Genomic DNA, 25491 nt, shown 5'->3' with positions numbered 1-25491 from the left:
GAGACAGGGTTTGACCATGTTGGCCAGGTGGTCTCAAACTCCTGACCTCAAGTGATCCACCTGTCTCGGCCTCCCAAAGTGTTGGGATTACAGGCGTGAGCCACCGCGCCAGCCTAATATGTTGTTAATATGAAAAATCGATCATGCGTTATACCTTCATAGAGGACTCTATTGTCCTCCATTGTGATATTGTTGATTATTACAGTTAACTAACCGGAATCCTTTGGTCTAATCAACAGGTCTGATTTTGACCCTCACACTTGCTTAAAGGCCTCTGCTTCGAGCTAGAATAGACAAATGCATACAGGCTGCCACGCTGACATCCTCTTCTTGACCAGACACTGCCAGAGGCCAAGGTGGACTCCAAGAGTCCTTGGTCCAGAAGTAGATAACTTTGAAAGCGGGCTAACTAACCCACGATCAGAGGAACAGGGATTATTCCCCAGGACTGGATGAAACTGCTTTTACCCTTCATGTTCTACAAATGTTCTAACTTTCCAAGTCTTTTTTTTTTTCTTTAATCTGTCTCTAATCCTCAATTTAGGAGGCTGTATTCAATAAACTGGAATAAAATATTCCTAAAATGGTGCCTTCTTCCAACTAACTCTTCAGAATTCTGGGGGTGAGGGTGGGAGGGGGACTATAAAAACCTAACAGATATGAAATAATAAATCATCAAGGAAATGTTGAAATAATCATTCTACTGAAAACAACAAATGTAATTGGCCTTATCTACAAACCTACTTGGAATAATTGCTAAAAACTCTTCAAAGTATCTTTGCTGAGACCCTTTTCTTTTACGATCATTAGTTCTGTAAACAGGATCTGTAAGAATCCGTCCTCCTTCCTAACAGGATATAATTGGGTAAATCAAATTTGTAACCATGGCTGTGCCAGAAATGTCACATTTAAAGACGAATTTCATTTAATTAGGCAGGACAAGTCTGAGAGTAAGAAACAAGGTCTGCACTTCAAAAGTGGGAATGAGGCCTCCCCGGGCCTCCAGGAAACCGGACTGGACCTGCTCTATGGCTTGTGGAATTTCAGCCTTTAAGGTTATGAAAAGACATCAATCTCTGCACGTCCAGAAACACTGACAAACGAAGATTCTCCAAAAACAGGGTATCCCCCACATTACACGTTGAATAGGCACAATCTGGCAGAGGTGAATTGGATGGTTCTAGGTTCCTGATCTCTAATAATATAAAATTTTTTCACACCGACACACACACACACACACACGCAATTCTGGCCTGGGGGTCTTACAAAGTCTCCTAACAGAGTTAACTCTCAAGCTTTTCTATCGCATGCTCTAATTTTAAGAACCATACAACTGGGAGGACTTTATCAATCAACACCTTGTTACATACATCTCTGTACATAAACCTGGCCACATTTTTTAAAAATCAAAGTAACAACAAAATCAGAAAATTTCTGAAACAAACTTACGTGGTCAGATTTGTGCCTTGGGAAGCACGGCAACGAGAAAACAGACTGACACCTGGCCCTGCTGCCACTGTACCATTTCATTCTTTTATTTTATTTTTTCTTTTGAGACAGGGTCTCACTCTGTCACCCAGGCTGGAGTGCAGTGGTGCAACTCGGGCTCACTGAAGCCTCGACCTCCTGGATTCAAGCAATCGATCCTCCCACCTCAGCCTCCCAAGTAGCCGGGACTACAGGCATGCACCATTACTCCCAGCTAATTTTGTACTTTTCTGTAGAGATGGGGTTTTGCCATGTTGCTGGTCTCGAACTCCTGAGCTCAAGTGATCAACCCACCTCAACCTCCCAAAGTGCTAGAATTATATGCATGAGCCCCTGAGCCCAGCCTGCCACTTGATTCTTACTATCATACTCACACATCATGTCCCAAAGTCAGAGAAATAGACAAGGTAACACATCTTGCACCCAGGGATAAAGGATTCAAAGACAATGGAGATAAACGAATAAATGACAAAAACAAAAAAAGCAAATAAAAGATAGAGCCCTTCTCATGGTGGCACATGCCTGTAATCCCAGTTACCTGGGAAGCTGAGGAGGCAGAGGTTGCAGTGATCCGAGATCACGACACTGCACTCCAGCCTGGGCAATACAGTGAGACTCTGTCCCCCCACCCCCCCCAAAAAAAGAAAAAAGAGCCCTTCTGTATAGTATTGGTCCTCAAAACAGAAAAAACCTTGAGTTCTTTCTGTAAATTACAAACTCCACAAACTCCACAACAAAAAACAGTTTTATCCCTGACTTTTACAATGCTGATATTAGCAAACACGTGACAATGCTCACACAGATGATCTCTCACATGTGAGAAAATGGTGCTGCTTCCCCTCTGAGCAGACGAACTGCAATCTTGGTAATCTTTGGCTCGTTTTTAAAAATACCAATGGTATTTTTATTTTGTGAGCCAGTCTTTCTGATGGCTATACCCTCCTGCACAAACTTTTTTTTTTTTTTTTTATTTTCTTGAGACAGAGTTTCACTCTTGTCATCCAGGCTGGAGTGCAATGGCGCAATCTCGGCTCACTGCAGCCTCCACCTCCTGGGTTCAAGCGCGTTTCCCGCCTAAGCCTCCTAAGTAGCTGGGATTACAGGTGCCCACCACCACACCCAGCTAATTTTTGTATTTTTAGTAGAGACAGGGTTTCGCCACATTGGCCAGGCTGGTCACGAACTCCTGACCTCAGGGGATCCGCCCGCCTCAGCCTCCTAAAGTGCTGGGATTATAGGCGTGAGCCACCGCGCCCAGCCACAAACTTTTCTTAAAGCATTTATAGCTTTGAATCTCCCTTTCACACACTCAACTAGACTGTATGCCCCATGAAGGCAGAGATTTTCATCCGTTTTGTTCCTTGCTGTATCCTCAACATCTAGAATAGTATCTGGCATAGAGTAAAAGTTTCTGTAAGTATTTGTTAAACAGATGAATCATATGCTCTGTAAAAACCAGTTATATTTATTCCAAAATATTTAATAATTGCTTATTTTATGCCACAAACTGGGGATGTGGAAATGGAGGAGACTGAGCTCTTGCCTTCAAGAACTCCCAGGAGACTGAGTGAGGTGGGCAGATAAACAGATGTGGGCGTGACAGCCTACCACTGCTATGATGGACATGCACAGAGCCCTGTGGGGACACAGAGGTCGGGTCCCTTACCTAGCTAGAGCAATCAGGGAGGGCTTCCTGGAGGAAGCTAGACTGAGCAATGACAAGGGGATGGCCAGAGAAACAGGGAAAAGCGGGAGGAGGGTGTCTCTGGTAAAGGACACAGCATGTACAAAGACATAAAGATGAGAAACAGTGGGGATGAGGTGCAGTAACAACAGCTGAGGCCAGTGAGGTCCTCAAGGGCCATGACCCTGAGGGCAATGGGCACCTGGAGAAGGTCCTTGCCCCTCCTTGCACTGGCTCCATGTGCCAGGCCACAGGTGCTGAGTTGGGCTGCAGCGGGGCAGCAGGCAGGTCACTCACCTGGTGTGCTGCTGGAGGTGGGAGAGCTGCCGGAAGGACTTATCACAGTAGGAGCAGTGGTAGGGCTTGACGCCCAGGTGGATGCGCAGGTGCTGGGCCAGGTAGGAGGCGTTGGCAAAGGACTTGGAGCAGTGCGGGCACTTGTGGGGCTTGGCCTCTGTGTGCGACTTGGAGTGGATCTGCATCTCCGACTTGGTGAAAAAGGTCAGCGGGCATACCTTACACCTGCGGAGCAAGAGGCAGGTTCACACGCGGGAAGACCCTCCCAGCCTGTCCATCTCAGGGGAGCTCTTCCACATCAGAGAGACCTTGCACCTGGGACAGTATTTTCCTGTGAGGAGCCCAAGAAGCACAGGCCCACCTGGAAAAGACAGGGAGGGGACAGTCTCCCAGCCTGGGCACCCTTAAATCTGGAGGAGGAAGCTCTTGCCTGGGGGAACATTACAGAGCCCGGGGCATAGGGTTATACCTCATAGGGAAGACAGGCCTGATCCTGGTGAGGCTTTGCCCAGGGCTACATCCCATGGTTCTGGGGAGGAGGCTCTACCACGTGAAGTAGTTCTCAACCAGGCTGCTCATTAGAATCATCTGGGGAGCCTCTAAGAAATACCAACACCTGCCCCACCCTCCACACCCTCTGCCCTCAAAAAATTAACTCAGAATTCCTGGAGATGCAGCCCTGGCATCTGCATTTTCTGAAAGCTCTTCAGGTGATTCTTTAAAATTCTGGTGGTGGTGGTTGTTGTTTGAGACAGAGTCTCACTCTGTCGCCCAGGTTGGAGTGCAGTGGTCCGATCTCAGCTCACTGCAGCCTCTGCCTCCGGAGTTCAAGTTATTCTCTTGCCTCAGCCTCCTGAGTAGCTGGGATTACAGGGGCGCACCACCAGGCCCGGCTAACTTTGTATTTTTTGTACAGATGAGGTTTCACCATGCAGGCCAGGCTGGTCTCAAACTCCTGACCGTAGGTGATCCACCCACCTTGGCCTCCCAAAGTGCTGGTATTACAGGCATGAGCCACCGTGCACGGCCTCTTCAGGTGATTCTAAGGTGGCCAGGGTTGAGAACACTGCTTAAAGGGAGGAGGAAACCGACTCTCACAACCCCAGGCTGTGGGGGCGGCTGCCAGGCACGGGCCACACCTAAGGGTCCAAAGCTCTATTACCCTACCCAGTAGCCCTGCCCGAATCGGGACCCGGGATGTGGGTGGGGCTCTCCAGAAGGCCCCGCCCCTCTGGACCCTAGCCCTGCCCCCTCGGCCCAAAGGGTCCGTTTGAGCCCCACTGCTGGGCTCCTGGAGCAGCCCTGGTTCAAGCCCCAGCCCCAAGCCCACTCGGACCTCATCCCGCCGAGACCCCCACCTGTACGTCTTGCCCTCCTTGGCAGTCTCGCCCGAGGCCAGGATGGGGTAGGGGACTACAAGGACAGGCGGACCCCCCGGGTTCTCCGCCTTGATCTTTTTGCGGCCGCGTTCGGACTTGGGGGGGCCAAGCAGGCCATGGCCCTGGATTGTCTTGATGGAGTCCAGGAGAGGGGGGCTGGTGATCCCTGAGATGAGGGTGGGGGACGAGGCGATGAGGCGGCTCTGGCTGGTGGTGGTGGGTGTGGACGGGGTGCTGGTACCCGTGCCCGTGCCTGTGCCCGCGCTCGACTCAGAAGTGCTCACAGCCGGGGTCCGGGTGGACAGCCCCAGACCTGCGAAGACAGGCGGGTGGGGGTAGGGGTGAGGGGAGCTGCAGAGGCCAGCTCGGCTGCCCACCCAGCTATGTGATTTTGGCAGGCAAGCATCCCCTTAACGTTCATAAGTTGCTACCCAGGGGTAACTAAATGAGACCTTGTGCATGTGTAAGATGCCTTAGGCACCTTAAGATTAAATTGAGTTATATAACAGAGGCACTTTGGAAAAATTCAAACTATAGAAAAAGACTGAGGCACAAAGAAGTTCACTGCTGTCTTATTTATAACAGCAAAATTTTAGAGGCAACTGAAATATGCAACATTAGGAAGGGGTTCGGTAAACAGCGATTAATTGCCTCAGCTGCCCATTGAAAAGGAGGTTATGTTTGTTTAAGCAAACTACATATGTATGCACAGAAAAAATAAGTAGGAGAGAATGTGCCAAAATGGGATATGGATGGTAGACTAGGAGTAATTTTTTTTAAAAAAAAAGAAGCTTAACTGTACTTGATTCGACAATGAGAGCTTTAAAAACTTCTGTAGTAAAAGTTATTCTTTTAAAAATGAGAGGACTAGACACATTTATAATATCAACTGAAGCAGACAAAAAGATGAAAATGGTATCTATTGTGTGGTTCTAACTACGTTTTTTTTTTTCTTTTAAAAAAAAAGCTAAAAATTTGTGCATTGAAAAAGATAATGTCAAGTCAGCAGGAGAATGTTTTGTATCACACACTGGTGGTGGGAGCATACATTTGCAAAGCCTTCATGAAGGGTAGTCTGGCAACAGTCATTAGAATTTAAACATGGCCAAGCACAGTGGCTCACACTTGTAATCCCAACACTTTAAGCGGCTGAGGTAGGAGGATTGCTTGAGCCCAGAAGTTGAAGACCAGCCTGGGCAACATGGCAAAACCCTGTCTCTCTACAAAAATTACAAAAATTACAAAAATTAGCTGGGTGTGGTGGCATGTGCCTGTAGTCCCAGCTACTAGGGAGGCTGGGGTGGGAGGATCACTTGAGCCCCTGAGGTGGAGGCTTCAGTGAGCCATAATCACGCCACTGCACTCCAGCCTGGGTAACAGGACAAGACCCTATCTCTTAAAAAATAATAATAATTAATTTAAACAAATTTTAATGTACATAACTTTGGCCGAGTAATTCTACTTCTAGAAATTTACAATAAAGAAATATTCCCACATGAGCACAAAGATGTGTATACAAGTCCATACAAAACTGTGATCAGATAAAATTGAACACAACCTGTTTGTCCTCAGCATGAGCTTTGTAAAGAGCTGTGGTCCACTCTCATTAGGGAGAACTGCACAGCCACTAAAACAAGATCGATGTGATGCAGTGACAGAGAGAGAAGGTCGAAATGTGCTGTCAGGTGAAAAAAGCCAATCACAGACATAGGAGGTCATCTATTTTAAAGAACACACACTCAAACTACATATGTAGTTTGGACAAGATATATGTGCATATGTAAACGCACAGGAATAGATCTGAGAAGAGACACATCAAACTGCTAATTGTGGTTCTCTCTAGGGAAAGAGAAGAATTTTTTGGTAAAGGAGATTTTCCTACTTTGTCTATCTGATTCTATATTATTTGAATCTTTTACCTGCTGAATTTATCCATTTTTAACATCTGTGGTTAAAGGACAAAATAAAATAAATTATAAACATGAAAATTCTCACAATAGTAGGATTAAGGCTATTTTTTCTCCTTTCAGCTTATTGGCAATTTCCAAATTTTCTACAATGACTATGTATTACTTTTATAATAAAAAGTGTAATATATATGTTTATGACAGAATGGTGAGTAGGAAAAGCAAGTTAAAACCATGGGTACAGCCCTACCACAAGCTCAGCAAAACACACACGAATATTGAAAAACAAAAAATATGGCAAAGGAAGGAAATGGACCAAGAGCCTCTCTGAGCTGCTGGGTTGGGAGCTGGGGATTATGAATGATTTTTTTGTTGCTAGTTTCTCTTTTTTCCAAATTTCCCTTAATATGCTTATATTACTTTTTTTAATATTACTTTTATAATGGAAAAAATAAATTTAATAAAATCATAGTAACAGGGGATATGCAGAGTGCGGCTGGGGCCTGGATAGGTTTACCAGGCCCTGTAATTCTTGGGTGACTCTGGGAAAAGGCAGGAGAGAAGGAAAGAGGCAGAATCACCTGGCTGGCAGCAGAGGCGACAGGGGAGGAACAAAGGCCCAGCCACTGTGGTCTCCCAAGAAAGCCTATCCACCAGGCTCCAGGGAGAGCCTCCAGTGGCTCCAGCCCCTTGACATTACCCCAGGATGTCCCCCTGGCACCCCAGCCTCAACCTATCCAAGACTTAGCTCACATCTTTCCCCAACCCTGTTCCTTCTCCAGGGATTTCATCACAAGGGCAGTGGCCCAGGAGTCTCCCTCACCTCCTGCCTCCCCTCACACTCCTACATCCTGTCCTCTCGTCTCCCACAATGTATCTCAGATCTGTCCACTTCTCTTTATTCCCACTACCACCGCGTTGCCCAGGTCACCACACTCCTGAAGATCTCCCTGCTTCCATGCTTACCCCCTGACAACCTCTTCTCCACCTAGCAGCCAGACTCCGTTTTCTCAACCCATATCTGAGTGTTTCCTCCCCCACTTAAAAACCTTCAGTGGTTCCCCACTGCCCAAGGGTCAAGTCCAAACTGCTTTGTGGCCTACAGGGCCCTTCTTAATCTGGTCTCTGCTTCCTCGAAGCCTCAGCAGAACTGAGCATCAAAACAGAGTGAAGACACGGGCTCTGGAGCCACACTGCTGGCCTCTGCCTCTTACTAGCTGTAAACCGTGGTTGCACATGGCTTTACCTTTCTCTGCCTCAGTTTCCTCATCTGTTGAATAGAGACATTAAGGTGAACTGCATGAAACTGCTGTTTTTCTAAGTCAAAACGGTCCAGTGTTCCACCTAATACCAATAGCACACACCTCACAGGCTGCTGGGAGTACAATGAACACTGGTGAACAGACACAGGCGCTCTACTGCAGCTAGCTGCCACCATCACTATCATCATCACCATATTCTAGGCCTTCCCACCCCAGACGGTCTGTCCTTCTCTTGCTTCCTACACACATACTCCCTCCGCATGTGCGGTTCCCTCTTCCTGATTTCCCTGGTTTGCTGCCAACTTTTCCTTGCGTTTCGGCTCTTACCCCTCAAATCTGGTCGTTCTCTGGGTTCCCAAAGAATCTCAGGATTTCCAAAGTTCTATATTGGAAACCTAACTTTCCTGGTGAGCCCCATGGGACAGTGACCCGCTCCTGTTGTGTCCACTGCGGGGAGAAGGGTCCTTCCAGTACAGGGTCGTTGGAACTCCGGTGCTGTGGCTCGTCGGGGCCATCCCCGCCACCCCAAGCTTTGCGCCCTACCCCCAGGCCCAGCCCACCCTGCTCTCACCTAGCAGGGTCCCATCCTCACCAAGTCCCCTCTACGCCCGCCCCCTCCCACCCAGTCCTCCCCGGCCCCGCCCACTCGCCGGCCCCGCCCGCGCCGCCTACCTGTGACGGTGCTGGTGGCCGGCCGCGCGTGCAGCGCCACGTCGGGCTGCGGCACCGCCTGCGGATGCAGCCCCGGCACCTGCTGCAGCTTGGGCAGCGACATGACGGCCTGGCTGCTCTCCGCGGGCGCCGGCGGCACTAGCAGCGGCTGCTGCGACGAGGCCGACGTGGGCGGCAGGTGAGGCGGCCTGATCTTCTCCGCCATCAGCTGCTCCTTGATCTTGTTAATCAGGACCAGGTTGTCCAGCTGCGGGCGTAAGACGACGGGCTGAGGAGGTCTGGACCGCGTCCCGCGCCTTCCCCAGGCCCGCTGGTCCACCCGCGCCCCTCGCTCCTCACCCCTCGCCCCACAAGGCACAGCCAAAACCCAGGGCGAAGCGAAGCAGCTCCAAGGAGGGTAGGGCATCCGGAGGGGCGACGTCAGTCTTACCTGGCTGGGCATGGTGGGAGGAGGGGGCCAGAAGTAGGGGTTGTTAAATCGAGGCTCGGCCATCCTGCGGGAAGAGAGCGACTGTCACCGGGAAGAGAGCCCTCCCCACAGACTGGGGCGAGCACCCCTTAGCTGCGCCCACTCAAGTCGGGGCCAGTGTCTGGGATCCATGTCCCCATGGGTCCCCCCGCTTCACAGCACAGCAGGCCTCCCACCTGGCCCAGGGAGTCACATCTCCAGGCTGAAAAACCTGGAATTGAGTGACACCCCCCGCTTAGTGGGCCCCACAGGGCAAACGTCACATCCAGACTGGAGTACTCTCGACCAGCTCCCACCCCTGTCACCCCAATGCTGGCCAACCAATCTCCATCCCCCAGGAGGGCCCCAGGCTACTGTGCCAACCCCATGCGTTCCACACAGAAGGGCCCCCAAGTCCAGAGACAAACTGGGGCAGACTGGAGCAAATTTGTAAATGCCCATCCCTGATCCCTGCCCTTCTGCCCCCTGTCCCTTTGAGTACAGACATCCTTCTCAAAATCAGGGGGCAACATGGGGTCACCAGATATAGCCTTTCTGAGGGGCAGTCTGGCAGGACAATTTACAGTGACCCAAATGATTATTGCCTTTTGACTCAAGAAACTGTACTTCTGGAAGGTTATCTTCAAGAAACAGGCCACGTGTGGTTGTTCAATGCCACGTGCAACACCTGGCCCACGACGATGTGGATGAGAACGCTGTGGTCACGGAGGGGCCGAAGAGGCCTGAAGCTAGGGCAGTCTGGGGCTCTTTGGTAAAAGTGTGTGACAGACTGGTGGCCCTCACCTCTGGCAAGTTCCATGGCAGGCCTGTGCGGTTAGAAGGCCTTTTCAACCAGGGCAGTATGAAGGATGGGCCTTCAGGGCTATCTCAGTCTTCCAGAAGGTTTGTCTTCCTGCGACCCTAGAGTAAGTCAAGAAGTGACTTACAGGGACCATGTCTCACAGAGGGTTTCCATTAAGCCTTGCTCCCTGTCAAGTTTCTCTTCTCTCTCTCTTATGGAAATCACTTGCCTACCTGGTATCGTTGCTTAAATGAAATTGTTTATTTTGACAGGAAAGACCAAAATGAAGCACTTTCAACCTCTTTTCCTCATCCTATGAGCGTGAAAAGCCCCTATTGGAATGGTAGCTATAAGGTTTCGAGAGAAAACCCTCGATAAGGACACGATCTAATCTCAATATTTTAAGAAAGAAATTTTAGATGAATTATCTCTTGTGATCTTTACTTGAAAGTAGGCACAAGAGGTATTATTATACCATTTTATCAGTGAAGAAACTGAGGCTCAGAGAGAAGGGAAGGAGGAAACCTGTCCAAGGCCACAAGGCGAAGGTGCCACAGTCAAAACTAGAAATCAGATTTGCTCAAGCTGGTTCCTCTGGGGAATTTGCTTTGCAAACCCTAGTCTTTGGTAGAGCAAATGCCCATATGCAAATGGCTCAGTATCTATAGGCAAACGTCCTTACCCCTCACTCCCAGCCTGAGGGCCAGTTTGGGTCGGAGCACCCTCCTGAGGTGGCTGGGGCAGCTCCTGCCTTCCATCAGCCCTCCTGCTCCTCCACCCACAGGCACCAAGATGCCCTTCCCTCTGCCCACCCATTCCTTACAGCCCAACACAAGAAGTACTTCCTGCCTGGAGTTCTCCCTGAATGCTCCAGACCCCTGGGACTTCTCCTTTCCCAGAACAAACTCAAAACAATAATTACAGTGAGGAGGCTGCAAGTTACCAAGTGTCTCTCTTGTGCCAGGCACAATGACACTGAAAGGCAGGTAGGTACTCTTATCATTCCCATTTTACAACTCAGGACACTGAATTCAGAGAGGTGGAGTGACTTATTCAAGGTCACACAGCAAGTAAGCAGAGAACTGAGATTCCCACTCTAATCCGCCTGACTCCAAAGTCTAGTTCATCAGTCCCTTACCTATTCAGGGGAATGACAAAGCATCCTGACCACAGGCTTGTGAATAAGCCCTACCTTAGGATGACATGGCTGCGACCCCACAGGTGAGCACCTGCTCACACAGCAGTCTCAGGACCTGTCCCAACCCTGCTGTTGTCCACAGGGAGAAATATGGAGGCGACTGAGATGTAAAGCCAGGGTAAAGAGGCTCCACGGCTACGGGCAGGGAGCATGGACATTGGATACACCTGTCTTGTTCATCTGGTTATCCCCAGCACCGAGGCCCAAAGGTTATCAATAATGTGAGTTGCATAATGAAATGAATAAATGAAGTAATAATAATCAGAATGATTTTAAAGACAATCCCATACAATTATCTAGCACTGCTCACAGTTTACAAAGCTCTTCTGTGCCCACCAGCATTCTCATTAGAACCTCAGGAGGATGGCAAGCAAGGAAGAATTTTCACTCTCATTTCACGGAGGAAGAAACGAGGGCACCAGGAGGGAGGCACCTTGCTCAGGCCACATGCATGAGAAACAGGAAGCAGCACGGTGCTGTGATGCTAGATGCTAGCTCTCTAAGCCTCAGGTTTCCTCCTCTGTAAAATGGGGTGAAACAGGCTACCTTGCCTCACTCCGGCCCTGGCCCAGGACTCTGCCCACTGCACCTCGCTGCTTCTCAGACAGTTCTAGGAGATCCGTCTTTTCCTCCTCTTCAGTTCAGTTCAGTGCCAAGTTCAGAGCCACTACACTGGTCAGGGGGCCATGGGAAGAGGGGGCCTTGCCCAGGGTACCACAGCTGGCATAGAACATCCTCTCTGCCACTTATCAGACCCCTGGTCAGGCAGGGGCCACCCCTCACCCTAGTTGGGCCCCAGATCACTTCATCTGATCCACACCACCTCTGCCTGATTTCTCTGCATCATTTTCTGGCTGGTTCTAAGTAATGATTCAGTCAGTGACCCTAGTCCTGGTGTCCACCTACTATGTGACAGGCACAGGGAAGACAGGGCAGGGGCCAAACATTTCCTGAGCTCTTCCTGCGTGTCACACGCATTGCATCTCATGTGAGACTCCCAACATGCCTTTGAGGTGGGTATCCCCTGTGCAGCCCTGGGACCTGGACAAGAGGGTGGGCCCTGGCGAGAGGTGAGGGAGGAAGGTAGCCAGGGCCAGGCCAAGCCATTCAGATCTTGCCTAAGGGAGGGGCTTGAAGCCAGAAAGACATATGGTCAGATGTGTGTTCAGGACAGAGGGACAAGGCAGAAGGACATTCTTGGAAGAGGTCACAGCTTGAGCAAAGGCGTGGAGATGTGAAAGCACAAGGCAGGCTTGGGATAGTGAACAGCACCCACAGGCACTAAAGAGAGCTGCAGAGCAGAGAGGTGGGGAGACACAGGGCACTGAATGCCACGCTAAGATGTTGGGTTGGAATGCTGGTGGTGAGAAGGCGGCAGGAAGCATGCTGGGCCAGGGGAGCAGTGACACGGAGGTGACTATCTGAGGACCTGGTGAGGGCTGGGGGTGGAGACAGAGCAGCCACCCGGGGGTTGAGTGTGCATGCTAGAATGGGCAGAGGAAACACGCTGGTGGCCAGGCCTCAAGCACGACAAAAGCCAAGACTCTCTACTGTCAGCCCCAAGACACAGGGCTGATCCTCGCAGGGGAGCAAATGTCATTTTGTTTCTCTTATTCTAAAAGGTGAAAAACAGCGGATGGACGGATGAATGAAACACCCCTTCCAAAATACGGCCTGCTGATGGCAGCTGGCCCATCTATCAATCTGTCCATCCATTCATACTGGACAAATCCTCTGGGCCAAACTGGGACCAGTGCTGGGGAGCCTTAGCCAACTGGAAAGAACTCGGCCCTCCCCGAGCCCCAAGCTAAGTGGAGGAAGCAGACAAGTGGCCCACAAGCTTCTGCAAAGAACTCCGACCTATGAGACCACCTACACAGCACAGTAGCTGCCCTGAGGTCAAAGCTTATGGGACACATTCCAGTCCTGTCCTCCATGGCCTCCCTTCCACCTGGCCCCTCGGAGAAGGCCTGTGTGCCATGACACCTGGCTCCTCACTTTCTCAGCCTCCTTTATAGTCCCTAGCCTCTCTTCCCCACCAATTCAGCTCCTCAGGATAGAGTGGGAGCTCCCTCTCTCCCACCAGCCTCAGTTCCTGGGTGGCCCAACCATTTTAGAATCTAAAGACCAGCCAAGCCCGAAGTCCCCACCTGCAGCTAGGCCTCTCCCTGACAGTCCCTTTGGCCGACTCCTGGGCTGCTCAGACTCTGCGGGCCTGAGCTGGACTTGGTCTTTCCCTATGCCATGCACCTGGTCTGGTCATCCCCCCCTCACAGTGGGACATCCCCATCTGCCCAGATGCTCCTGCAGACACACAGTGATCTACCACACACCTGCCCAGACGCTCCTGCAGACACGATGGTCACACACATCTGCCAGATGCTCCGCAGATACACAGTGATCTGCGCACACCTGCCCCAGATATCCTGCAGACACACGGTGATCTGCCGCTGCCGGGTGTTAATAACGCAGACACACAGTGAATCGCACACCTGCCCAGGTGCTCCTGCGAACACACAGTCTGGCACCTGCCCAGATGCTCCATATACACAGTCTACCGCACACCTGCCCGGGTGCTCCTGCAGACACGCAGTGATCTACCGCACATCTGCCCAGATGCTCCTGCAGACACACAGTGATCTACCGCACATCTGCCCAGATGCTCCTGCAGACACACAGTGATCTACCACACTTGCCCTCCCTCCCCACCCACCTCAGACCCATCTCAGCCATGTCTTCAGGATTCCAGTTCCAAAGTCTCTCTCAAGCCCACCCACTCTTCTCCAACAGTCCCAGCCACTGTTGCCTCACCGGGACTGTGGAACAGCCCGCTCTGTTTGCAGCCCAACATACCCGGGTCCCAATCTTGACTCCAACTCACCAGCTGTGTGATCTTGGGCAAGGCACTTGCTCCTACCCCCCATGGAAGGGATTAGCAGCCCAGAGCCAGGGACCTGACCCAGCCTGGAGAGGATCAGGGAGGACTTCCCAGGGGAGGTGATGCCTGCCTTGGGTCTTAAAGGATGAGTGGGAGTTAGCTAGGCAGAGGAGGGGAGGGAGCATTCCCAGCAGAAGCAACAGCTTGAGCAAAGGCCCCCCAGGCGAGGAGCCCAACAGTGTGTGAGGGGAGCCACGAATGTTCGGTGTTGCCTGGCAGATGGGAGATGAGGCTGGAACCAGCAGCTGGGGCCAGACCTAAAAGGCTGCTCCCTGATTCCTAGGCCTGAAGGCTAGACTTGAAGCAATAGGTGATGGGACAGAATCTGTGGTTGAGAAAGGCCCCTCTGAGTGCCTAGTGTAGAGCGGACTAGAAAGGCCAGGAAAAGAGGCAGCAGGAAGCCCCTGGGGAGCAGAGCAGAGAGGCAGGGGCTGCGCCTGGGCCAGGGAGGAGGGCGGCCTAAGAGGCCTGGAGCTGGAAGCCAAGGAAGCATGCAAAGTACCCCCCACAGTGGAGCCCAGGGGGCCCACTGTATACCAATGCTGACAAACACAGCCATAGGAACATGCGGACAGACAGCACCAAACCCAGACACACATGACAGATACAGACCTGTGGCCCCAAACATGGACTGATGGGGACCCAGCAGCTGCCGTGAGGAGGAACCCACAGCCACCACGACACAGGAGGCCGCTACAGGAGGGTAAGCACACACCTCCCCCAGGGCAGACCCAGAGCGGGGCAGTAGGGGCACTCAGGGAAGAACACAATGCTTTAATCCCCCAAAGAACAAACCCTCATTGACAGAGTGCAACCTGGAATCACAAGCTCCTTACCTAGAGTGTCCTTTCCCACTTGGTGAACTTCTACTCATCCTTCAAGACCCAGCTCAAGTGTTCCCTCTTCTACGGAGCTTTCCCTGAACCCCCAGCCAGTCACTTCCTCTGTGTTCCCAACAGCACCTTGTATATGGGAATAACAATAACAATAATAACAATAATAATAGTAATAAAGTGCCAGCTACCATTGATTTTAACATCTATGTGTTGAATATGTCATGATTCATGTTACTGAATCTTCCCAATGACTCTGTGAGATGCACAATTAACAGAAGAAAGTGCAGCACAGAGAGATCGACCAACTTGCCCCAAATCACACAGCTAGTAAGTGATGGAGTTAGGATGCCCAGCACTGAGCCAGCACTACAGGGCCAACTGCACTCCAGGGCAGTTATATTTTCCCGGGTGTCCTCCCCACCAGACTTCAAACTCTTCACAAGTAGGGTTGGTGCTCATTCATTTCTGCCAGCCTCTAGCCCAAGGTGGCCACTTCCAATGGACTGGGGACTGTGTCAGGATATTTTATAGCCATTATTTTACTCTCACAATAGACCTATTGTACAGCTGAGGAAATTGAGGTCCAGAGAGGTTAAGCAAGTTGCCTTAGGTCACAGAGCTGAGTCTGAACTTGAAACTGGGTCTGTTTATCACCCTGTCCCAGAAGGGTGTCTCTGAGACCAGCCCAGCAAGTTCCACAGAGGGGAACTGAGGGAGGGGGTACTGAGGAAGGGGTACATCAGGTGCCAGGCCCTGCCACCTGGAGACTTTCAGACCTAGACAAATGGACACAAAGAGGACAGGCAGCCCAGGGGGAATGTCACGAGACTCACCCACTGCAAGGCAGAGGGGTTCAGTAAAGCAACTTATGGCCACCCCCCACCTCCTGCCCCAGCCCAACACACAGACATTAAAAAGTGAGATTTGCTTGGCTGGGCTGGGCATGGTTCATGCCTATAATCCCAGCACTTTGGGAGGCTGAGGCAGGAGAATCGCTTAAGCCCAGGAGTTTGAGGCTGCAGTGAGCCATGATCACACCACTGCACTCAAGCCTGGGTGACAGAGTGAGAACCTGTCTTTAAAAAGAAGAGACTTTGCCCAGACCCCATGGCCACATGGGAACTAGCTCCTCACAAAGCAAATGCGAGAGAGCAGGACCCAAAACTGTCCGGATACTATGATTACAAAGGAGGCAAAAATAAAAACCTGCGTCAGAAAAAGAAAGCTTCAGGGAGCCACACCCAGAGGGAGGCTGGGAGCAAGGCAGGAGGCAGCTGGGGCCAATCTTGGTCTTTGTCTTTGTTTCTCTGATTTCCAAATTCTCTGTAATGCTGTTCCGTTTCTTAACAAAAACAATACATTTATTCTTAAAAAATGAACGAAAGTAGTTGGTAGCCCAGTGCGGGGAACAGATGGAGGGTCCAGAGGCATGGGGCAGTGGGAGGTCAGCGTCAGCTGCTGGTGGGCAGGCAGTTGACTGTTGCACGCCAGGCCCTGCACAGCCCCAGCCTCAAAGCACGCATGACTTGGAGGGTGGGTGTCAGGAAGGGCTACCTGGAAGAGGTGGCATTCCATCTGCACCATGAAGCTGATTAGGATCCTACAGGGTGGGGAGAGAAGAGGGTCTGCACCACCTCCCCTGCCCTGATACAGGCCCCCTTCAGCTCTGGCCTCAGCTATTGTAAGAGCCTCCTCACAGGTTCCCCCCCTCCTCCATCCTCCACTCCATTACTGCAGTCACTGTAATTTTAATAAAATAAAAGATCCCAACCCTGCCCTTCTTAGGACCCTCCATAGCTCCCTACTTCCCTCCAGACAATGTCTGGATTGCTTAAGCCTTACGTGTGCGGCCCCTGCCGATCTCTCTGGCTGTTCCACTTTGCACTGCACAGCCAGACTGAGCATCTCCCAGTTCCCCCAGGGCTCTGCTTCCCTTCTCACCTTCCACAGGCTGCATCCTCTCCCTGGTATTCTCTGCCCTCCCCATTTCACTAGTGAATTCCAATGCATCCCTCAGGCCACAGCTTACAGGCCACCTCTTCCTGGAAGCAATCGGGGACTACTCTGCCTCCATGCCCGGGCTGCACTGCGTGCTCTCCTCACTGCTCCCTTTGTACCCTGCATTTCCATCATCAGAACCTCTCTCACCCCATGTTCTGTCTGTTTGCTCATCCATCTCTGCTGCCAGACATGCGCTCCGTTGGGGAGGGATCATGGCTGAATCATTTATCTTTTAAACCCTGCACAGTATCTGACAAAGGTTTGGATTAATTAATCAATTACTTAATAATCAGGTGGGGGGAACTGAAAGGGCTGTGGCCTGGATAGAAGGAAGCCCCCTCCCCCTCCTCCGAGTCCCCTCCACCCACTCTGGCACTGTGCTGTCCCTCTCCGTTACACTGTTCACTATTTCCTGTATCTAAGTCCTGTCTTCCTAATTGACCCCAGAAGGGGCTATGTGTGTTCTCTAAAGACTAGCCGATCCAAAAAGGATGTTAACAGCTAATAAACACAGAAAATGATTCTGCTTCCATAGCAGTGAAAATTCAATGAGTTTAACCTATCAAAATAGCAGTAAGAAATAAGAAAATGCTAACACCCAATACTGGTGAGGGTATGGTGAAATTGGCACGCTCATGTATTATTGGTGGGAGTGTAAATTGTAACAATCATTTCTGAAAACAATCTGGCATGAATTTGTCAAGAGCTCTAAAAACGTCCAAACTTCCTGGCCTAGTGATCCCATTCTTGGTCATCCATCCCTAGAAAAATAGAGAAAAAGTTATATGTACAAAGCTGTTTGCATCAGTGGTTTTTTACAACAGCAAAAACCTGAAACAGCCAAAATTTTAAATAGGTTCTGTGTAAGTCATGTTACTTGGTGACACAGTCTATGGTCGTTAATAACAGCTAATGTTACTGGCCTTGTAATGACTCATTTAACACTCACATTGGCCTGTCAGGAACTGAAGGCACAGAGAGATCAGCAAATTTGCCCAAAGTCAAGCAGTTAAGTGTAGGATTTGAATACAGACAATCAGGCCCTAAAGCCCATCCTCTCCACCCTGACACTGGATCCATTAAAAGGAAGGATTAAAACCACTCTGCAGTCATTTAAAAAAACACTTGTGATAGGGGGAAAATGGGAAGATTTTTTTTAAAACTGCATGTATAGATAGAGCAAGGATATCTATATGAAAACTGGGTGCTGAGAGAAAAGAGGGGAAGAAACACCAAAAGGCTAACAGTGGTGATGTTTCTGGCTTGGAGCAGGGGCAGAGATGAGGTGGGTTTTTACTTATTTCATATCCCTGTTTTCTAATTTTTCTCCATGTCACAGCTAATGAGACAATAGGCCTGGAAGAGTATTGTTATGTGACTTTTTAAGGGAATATTTTTAATAAAACCAAAAGTTAAGCAAGGTATGACAAAGCAAGATACTCCAAACTCCAGCCCACAGCCCCACATAGGATTCTGGCCTAAGGCCCTGCAAGTTTACCCAGGAGAGTGGGGCTCAGGGAGGGACAGGGGCCTGCTCAAAGTCCCACAGCAAAAGCCTCCAGCCCCACCCATGACAGCAGTGGGTGGGGGAGAGCAGACACGAAGGGACTCCTGGTCCCATCCGGGGCCCCAGCAGGGAGGACCAAGCTGAAGGAGAGCCTGCCCGGGGCACTAAGTCTACCGCTTGAAATCCTTCTTGGATTCCCATCATTTTTGGGGTACAGTTCAAACTCCACAGTCTGATGCTCAGGCTTTCACCAAGAAGGTCCCCTGGCCACACTCATCTCACCAGGTGTGCCCCTTGGCACCATCCCTCCAGCATCAGGGCCCCCAGAACAAGGTGACCTGATGCGCCACGGCTCTGCACAGGCTGAGCCCCTCCACCTGGGGGCCATACCTCCCAGCTGGAACCCTGCCTTCAAAACTCTGCTCAGCTGGCACTGCCTTGGGGAACTGTCTGGTTATCTGGTTATTTGTCCAGTCCCTCAAGTAGACTGTGGGCTCCCCAAAAGCAGGGCTTGGTCTGGTTCTTAGTTACAACCCCTACCCCAGCATAGCCCTACAGCTCACCCAGGTCTCCACTCCTGTCTCAACTTAAAGGTCACTTTTGATGTTTCCCACATAGGAATTGGGCTACCCTGGTATACATTCCCATGGTCCTCTGCCTTCTCCCTGTCCCACCTTTGTATTAATACCATGCCTCTAAATATGCCTTAGGCCTGTCTCCCCATCAGCCATCACTGCTGCAGCCCCAGAGCCCAGCGCCAGCCATGCAGTAGGGCCTCAAGTGTCTAGTATACACTGGGTATTCAACAGATGTTCACTGAGGGCATTGATGAGGAGGGGTTTTTCCATGTGAGCCATAAAGACGTGGGAGTTTACCAGGAGAGCCATTGCGGCAGAAGGGCAGCGTGTGCAGAGGCTGGAAAACTGTTAACTCCCTGGGACAGCAAAGGTTTCTCAAACATAATCCCTGTCCCCAGAGAGGGGCAACAGCTACTGCTGCAGTCGGGCTGGGAGGGAAGGGAGGGTAGTGGCAGCATCCTCAGGAGGGTGAACTCATCTCACTGTGGGAAGAACAGACTTCAGGCAGGTGGGACTTACTGAAGGGGGAAGGGGAAATTGCAAGAGGGAGATGCCAGAGGAGAGCATGGCAGGTGGCAAGAACTGCACGTGCAAAGGCCCCGAGGCAGGAAAGCACACGGCATCACGTGGGTCAGGGGTATAGCGCAGGAATTCACAAGGGAAGAAGGGTGGGGTGGCTGGAGCCATTCGTAAAGGACTAGAGTTCCAGGCTAAGGTGCTCTGGTGAAAGAACATGGAGGGGGACGTGGGAGGTCCCTGAGCAAGAGAGGGCCACGGCCAAGGTCTTCAATGGACAAGCTGTTATGGGGCCAGAAGGATGGCCTGGAGGGGATAAGCAGATGGTCTAGGAGAGGGAAACTGAGGCTTCCCCTCTTTCAGGCTCCTGAGACATGCTCGAAGTTTGCCTCCCATGGCCCCTCTGCCCTCTGCCACTCCATGCAGCTAGAACCCTGAGCCGCAGATGCTGCACCCCACCCCACCCTCGAGACCTTGGCTAGGCCTGGCCAGCCCCAGAAACACACTCCTGGGAACTTCCTTCCCTGGAAGCAAAGAGGCTCCCAGGGTCCTGGATCCAATTAGGCTGGGTTTCCGCAGCCCCATGGGGCTGGGAAGGGCTGTTTTCATTGTGACGGCAGGGTTGATCAGAGCGGGAGGGTTTGCTGTCTGTGCCCAGGTCAGTGGGAGCTGGGAGCCTGCCCCTTCTCCTCACTGTCCCTCCCCCTCCCCAACACCCTCACCCTCTCGGCCCCCCATTCCCACCTCTAGCTACCCAGAGACACCCAGGGTGGTTGACCTTCTCTAGTAGCCTCAGTGCCCTTATCTAGGGAAGGGGCCATGACACCCTCTCAGTTCTGAGAGAATGTTCTACAGGCTTGGAACACATCCCTCTCCCTACTTCTGTTTCTCCTGGGGACCCCCAGCTCCTATCCCTTCTGCTGGTATGAAATGATGGTAATAATAATAGTTGCTTCCTCCATGCCAGGCACCTTAAGATACTTTACAAGCATTTCTCACTCTGGCTCCTAACGACCCCATGAGGTAGATGCTGTGAGTGTTTTGAAATATAACATATATTCAGAAAGATGCTTAGAACATGAACAAACAGCTTAATGACTTATAAAGCAAGTATCAGGAGACTTAAGAAGCCCTCACCCCGGGTCCTTTCTCAATTTCAGTCCCCATGTGTCCTCCAAGCTTCTCTGGTCATCACTTCTTTGGGGTCAGGAATGAGGCTCAGAGAGGTAACTAACCTGCCCAAGGCCATGCATCTGGTGCAGGCAGAGGTAACAGAACACTCTGGCAAGTCCATTTTCTCTCTGGGCCTCTTTTTCTGCCTCTGTAAGGTGAAGGGGTTCAACCAAATCATAGCCTGGGCTCCTGGACCCTTAAAGGGGAATGTGACAGCTCGAGGGTTAAAAGTCTGGATTCTGGAGGCAGATAGTCCCAGCCCAGGCCCTTGGGATTGTTACCAACATCTCCAAGCCTCAATTTTCTCATCTGTAAACTGGGGATGATCATGGTATCTCCATGGGTTGTACGGAGGACTAAGTGAGCTAATATGGATAAAATCTTTCGAACACTGCCTGACACACAGTGAGGACTCCTGAACAGTCAGCTGCCGTTGCTGTTGCTAGGTTCTCCAAGGCCTAAGGGAGTTTTTCCCAACATTCCAAAGACCCACATGGAAATCTGACCAGCCAGTGATGCCTTCTGGGGGGTGGGGAGTGGCAGTAGCTCTGGGCAGCCTTCAGGACCCACAGGGACCATTCTTTTGACTGGCAAAGATCCAGGTCTGAGATTCACTGAAAACAGGAAAGCCAACTGCTGGGCCCTGGCTCTGGCCCGGCCCCCAGGAGCTTCTGAGACAGGTCTCAGGGGTCCTGGACAGGGAACCCCTGGCAGGTAGTCAAGCCTGCTTCCCTGCTATATCCCAGGACCTCCAGGGCAGGCAGCCTGTGGGGCAGGCCAAATAGGCCTCCAGCTGGGGTGCAGGCCAGCAGACAGAACGGGCCCCAAGCGGGCCACAGCAGCAAAGGGAGGGCTGGGCTGGGCTGGGGAGAGAAAGGAGTGGGGAGGGTATGGGGTGGACAAATGGCTCTCGGGGAACAGGCCAGGGAAGACTGGCTACAGGCCCCACCAGACTCAGCCTCACCTGCTGCCTCATCCCCTGCACCTTCCCTAGGTCCCAGTGCCACCACCTTCTCCTTGTCCCTGGATTTCTCACCTTGGGGCCTCCACCCAGGCCATTCCCTCTGCCTCTCCCCCATCATCAGTCATCACAGTGACCAAAATCTCTAATCTTAATCATCATGTGGCCAGGCACCGTGGCTCATGCATGTTATCCCAGCACTTTGGGAGGCTGAGGTGGGTGATCACCTGAGGTCAGGAGTTTGACACCAGCTTGACCAACATGGCAAAACCCCATCTCTACTAAAAATACAAAAATTAGCCGGGTATGGTGGCACACGCCTATAATCCCAGCTACTCTGGAGGCTGAGGCAGGAGAATTGCTTAAGCCTGGGAGGTGGAGGTTGCAGTGAGCCAAGACTGTGCACTGCAGTCCAGCCTGGGTGACAGAGACTCCATCTCAAAAAAAAAAAAAATCATCATCATCATTTGTGTGATCTTTTTTACAGTGCCTGTCTACCTCCGCTAGGGCAGGGACCTATATACATCAGTTTTCCTCCCCACTATCCCCAGCATCTAGCACAAGGCCTGGATATAGTAAATGCTCAAGAAATACTAGTGAATGAAGGCAGGAGATGGAAATGAGCTGCCGGCTCCACCATTTCCAGCGGATCTAGGCCAGGTGTGGGTGCAGGCGTGAGCGCAAGGGTGTGTATGAGACATGCTGCGCAAGGCCTAGAATTTGAGGCTATCTTATCTCAAGTGTAAACGAGTGTGCGCATGCAAGACTCATCTACATGTAAAAACACACGTGTGCACAAGGAGGCCTGAGTGAGCAGAGCTGTGTTCAGATGAACACCATGCGTGTGGGAGAATGTGCAGATATCAAGCATGTGGCTGAGTGCTGTTTCCCAGGAGAGTGCACTTTGGTATGTGGTCCTACCAGTGGCAAGAGAGCATGCATGTGCTCCTGTGTGATGTGTGTACCGTGTGTGCATGCACACTCCAGCAGACATGCTTCCTGAACTCCTGGCTCCTAGGGGTCCAGTTTAGGACATCTGTGGTGGTATTTCTGAAATAGCAGAGGAGTGCTCCACATTGGCAAGGATGGTGCAGGAGGTAGGGTCGAGGTGGTCATGGAAAAGCCAATAGTGTGAATATGTATGAATGTATTTGAGTGTGTTGAAGGGTTGTGCCCCCTCTCAGGCAGGTGCACCCCCACAGAGCCGTAGAACCTGGAATGGCTGCCTAGACTGTTCCCTTAAGAATCCTAAAGCTGGCCGGGCGTGGTGGCTCACACCTGTAATCCCAGCACTTTGGGAGGCCGAGGCGGGTGGATCACGAGGTCAGGAGATCGAGACCATCCTGGCTAACTACGGTGAAACCCCGTCTCTACTAAAAATACAAAAAAAAATTAGCTGGGTGTGGTGGCGAGCGCCTGTAGTCCCAGCTACTCGGGAGGTTGAGGCAGGAGAAAGGCATGAACCTGGGAGGCGGAGCTTACAGTGAGCAGAGATCGCGCTACTGCACTCCAGCCTGGGCAACAGAGCGAGATTTCATCTCAAAAAAAAAAAAAAAAAAAAAAAGAATCCTAAAGCCTTTGCCCAAAGTTCAGAAAGGGACCCAGATGGTGGAGACCCCACCAACGGTATCCTTGTGGCCACATGGATGAGGCAGGGAACAAAGCAGGACCTCTTAGTCCCCAAAGTCAGATTCCTCAGCCTTCCCTACACACCTTATCCACTAAAGACACTATTCAGCCACTTCCCCCAAATTCCAGCCACCTCCAAAGCCTAGTTCCAGCCCCGGTTCTAGAAAGCCATCCCCATCACCATGGCCCCAACCCACTCTCAACGCAGCTGGCTTCCTCAATCTCCCCCCAAGTGCCAGGTGCACCCTGTGCATCCAAAAATGTTGCCCCCATTGTACAGGGGTTGCTTCTCCACTAGAGAAGGAGCAGCTGTCCCATCGAGTGCTTTCCCCTGCCTTTGAACCCCAAAGCAGATACTGTGGCAGCCTGTTGGCCTCTGGGGAGCAGACAGAGATGCACATGGCCTTGGACAAGGCCTGCTCCTCTCCCTTCCTACTTCAATTTCCCCAACGGGTAGAACGAAGTTTGGCTAGATAATCTGGGACATCCACCTCACTCCTAATAGTGCATGATTTTAGACCTCACATGATTCTCCAAGAATTGCACGTATAAATGTCATCAGATACACACTTTATTGGAGAGATAACAGTGTCTCCTTTTCCTGAGTACACCAAGCCTGACCAATTACCCCGGATGAGTGCCGAGCACCAGGCTAGAGAGAGAGGAACTCAGAAATCCTGAGGGTTCATGTGGTCTTTGTGCATCAATTCATTCATTCTTACATTCAACAATGCACTGAGGCTGTCTGCCTTTCTTCCTACAACCCAGTGGGAAGAAAGAGGCTACTGAAACCAGGAATCCACAAGGTCAAAGGCACTGGGAAACCATGACACTAACATCACTTCCCAGGCGTTACACACAAGGGAGGTGCAGCACTTTACACATTGTAAAGAAGAAAATCTTACTAGCGATGAGAACTTTCTGACAACAGGAAGCTAGGTGGCTGGTTAGGAGGGAGCTCACTGGAGGGGGGTTTAAGCACAGACCAGAGGCCCTTTTGACAAGGGTGTGGGAAAGGGATTCCTGCTCTGTGCAAGGGTCAAGTGAGGTTGGGCTTCCCCTCAACAGTTGAGGGATTCTAAGGAGTCCCAGAGTGCTAGGTTCAAATCCTAGCAACTGCTCCATGATACCTAAGTATCTCTGTGCCTCAGCTTCCTCACCTGTAACTATGTTAATATTTATAAAGGCTTTTAGAACATGGCGTGGCACAAATTGAGCACTCTGTGATGCTAAATAAGGCAGTGAAAGTCCACTTTGTATGATTCTAAACCTAAGACTGGATCATGCTATCATGCTAAGATTCCAAGTGTCAAAGGTTCTGAGCTGGAAAGCTTCTCAGATGCTAAAGCTCTGAGATTGGAAGAGACTTGGATTCTTAGATTCCATGATTTAATCATCTCATTATTTCCTAACAACAGCCCTGAGTCTCCCGGAGGGAGAAGGAGAAGACAGCCCTCGGTGTAACTTTATCTCCCAGGCAATGCACTGCCACACCTGGACTTCCTAGCATTTCCTCACCTCTACAAAAGCCCCAGCCACGCCACACCAGAACCACCTGCTCACTCACACGCATGGCACTTCAGCATGTTCTAGTGGTGTAGACAGGCAAGAAGTGTGAATAAATACATGAGAGGGTTTCAGATACTGGTGAGAGCCACAAGAGAAAAGAAAAAACGGCTGATGTGAGAGAGTGAGAGTAGGAAGCTATTTTAGAGCAAGTGATCCAAGCAGACCCTCTGAGGAGGTAACATTCAAGTAGAAACCTGTGAAACAAGAAGGTGCCAGTCATGTAAACACTCAGGGAAAAGCTGTCCTGGTGGGGAAATGTGCAAAGGCCCTGCCACCAGGCTTTGTGAATTCAAGGTGCGGAACGAAACTAGTGTGTGGCTGGAGGTGGCGATGGGATGCGGGGAGCCAAGGTTGAGAGGTGGGCAGAGCCTGGACTATTAAGGGCCTTGTAGATCCAGAAAGTACTTTGGATATTTTGTCTTCTAAATGTCTAGGAAACATTAGAAGAGTTTCAGCAGGGGAATGACAAAGCAGACCAGGGCTTGCAGGGTGCCCAGGTCATGTGCCTCATTCTGAAACCACCATCGCCATTCTCAAAATCATGGCAGGGCCTAGGACAGTAATCAGCAATCCTTATAACTCAGTGGGTACATACTGAGCTCCCACCACATGCCTGGCCAAGACGGGGAGACATGTCATACACTGT

General features: G+C 51.0%; 1 protein-coding gene across 3 annotated transcripts in view; it reads right to left on the bottom strand.

Moving 5' to 3' along the window:
* Nucleotides 1-15916, bottom strand: part of ZNF362 (zinc finger protein 362) — a 28796-nt gene extending 12880 nt beyond the window's left edge. Inside the window, exons 1-5 of one of the 3 annotated variants that reach the window (XM_021939158.2) lie at nucleotides 14912-15916; nucleotides 9120-10058; nucleotides 8690-8936; nucleotides 4828-5161; nucleotides 3470-3694 (exon numbers count right to left, since the gene is read on the bottom strand). In XM_021939158.2, coding sequence (XP_021794850.1) covers nucleotides 3470-3694; nucleotides 4828-5161; nucleotides 8690-8936; nucleotides 9120-9182 — 869 coding nt within the window. In that variant the 5' untranslated portion in view covers nucleotides 9183-10058; nucleotides 14912-15916. Of the gene's footprint in view, nucleotides 1-3469; nucleotides 3695-4827; nucleotides 5162-8689; nucleotides 8937-9119; nucleotides 13489-14911 lie in introns of those variants that run through there. The other 2 variants (XM_031666791.1, XM_021939159.2) reach the window with 2 other exon arrangements.
* Nucleotides 15917-25491: the final 9575 nt, after the last annotated feature.

Source organism: Papio anubis, chromosome 1 (assembly GCF_008728515.1).
Source record: "Papio anubis isolate 15944 chromosome 1, Panubis1.0, whole genome shotgun sequence".
Taxonomy (NCBI): Eukaryota; Metazoa; Chordata; class Mammalia; order Primates; family Cercopithecidae; genus Papio; species Papio anubis.
This window is presented reverse-complemented; position numbering and strand designations above follow the sequence as displayed.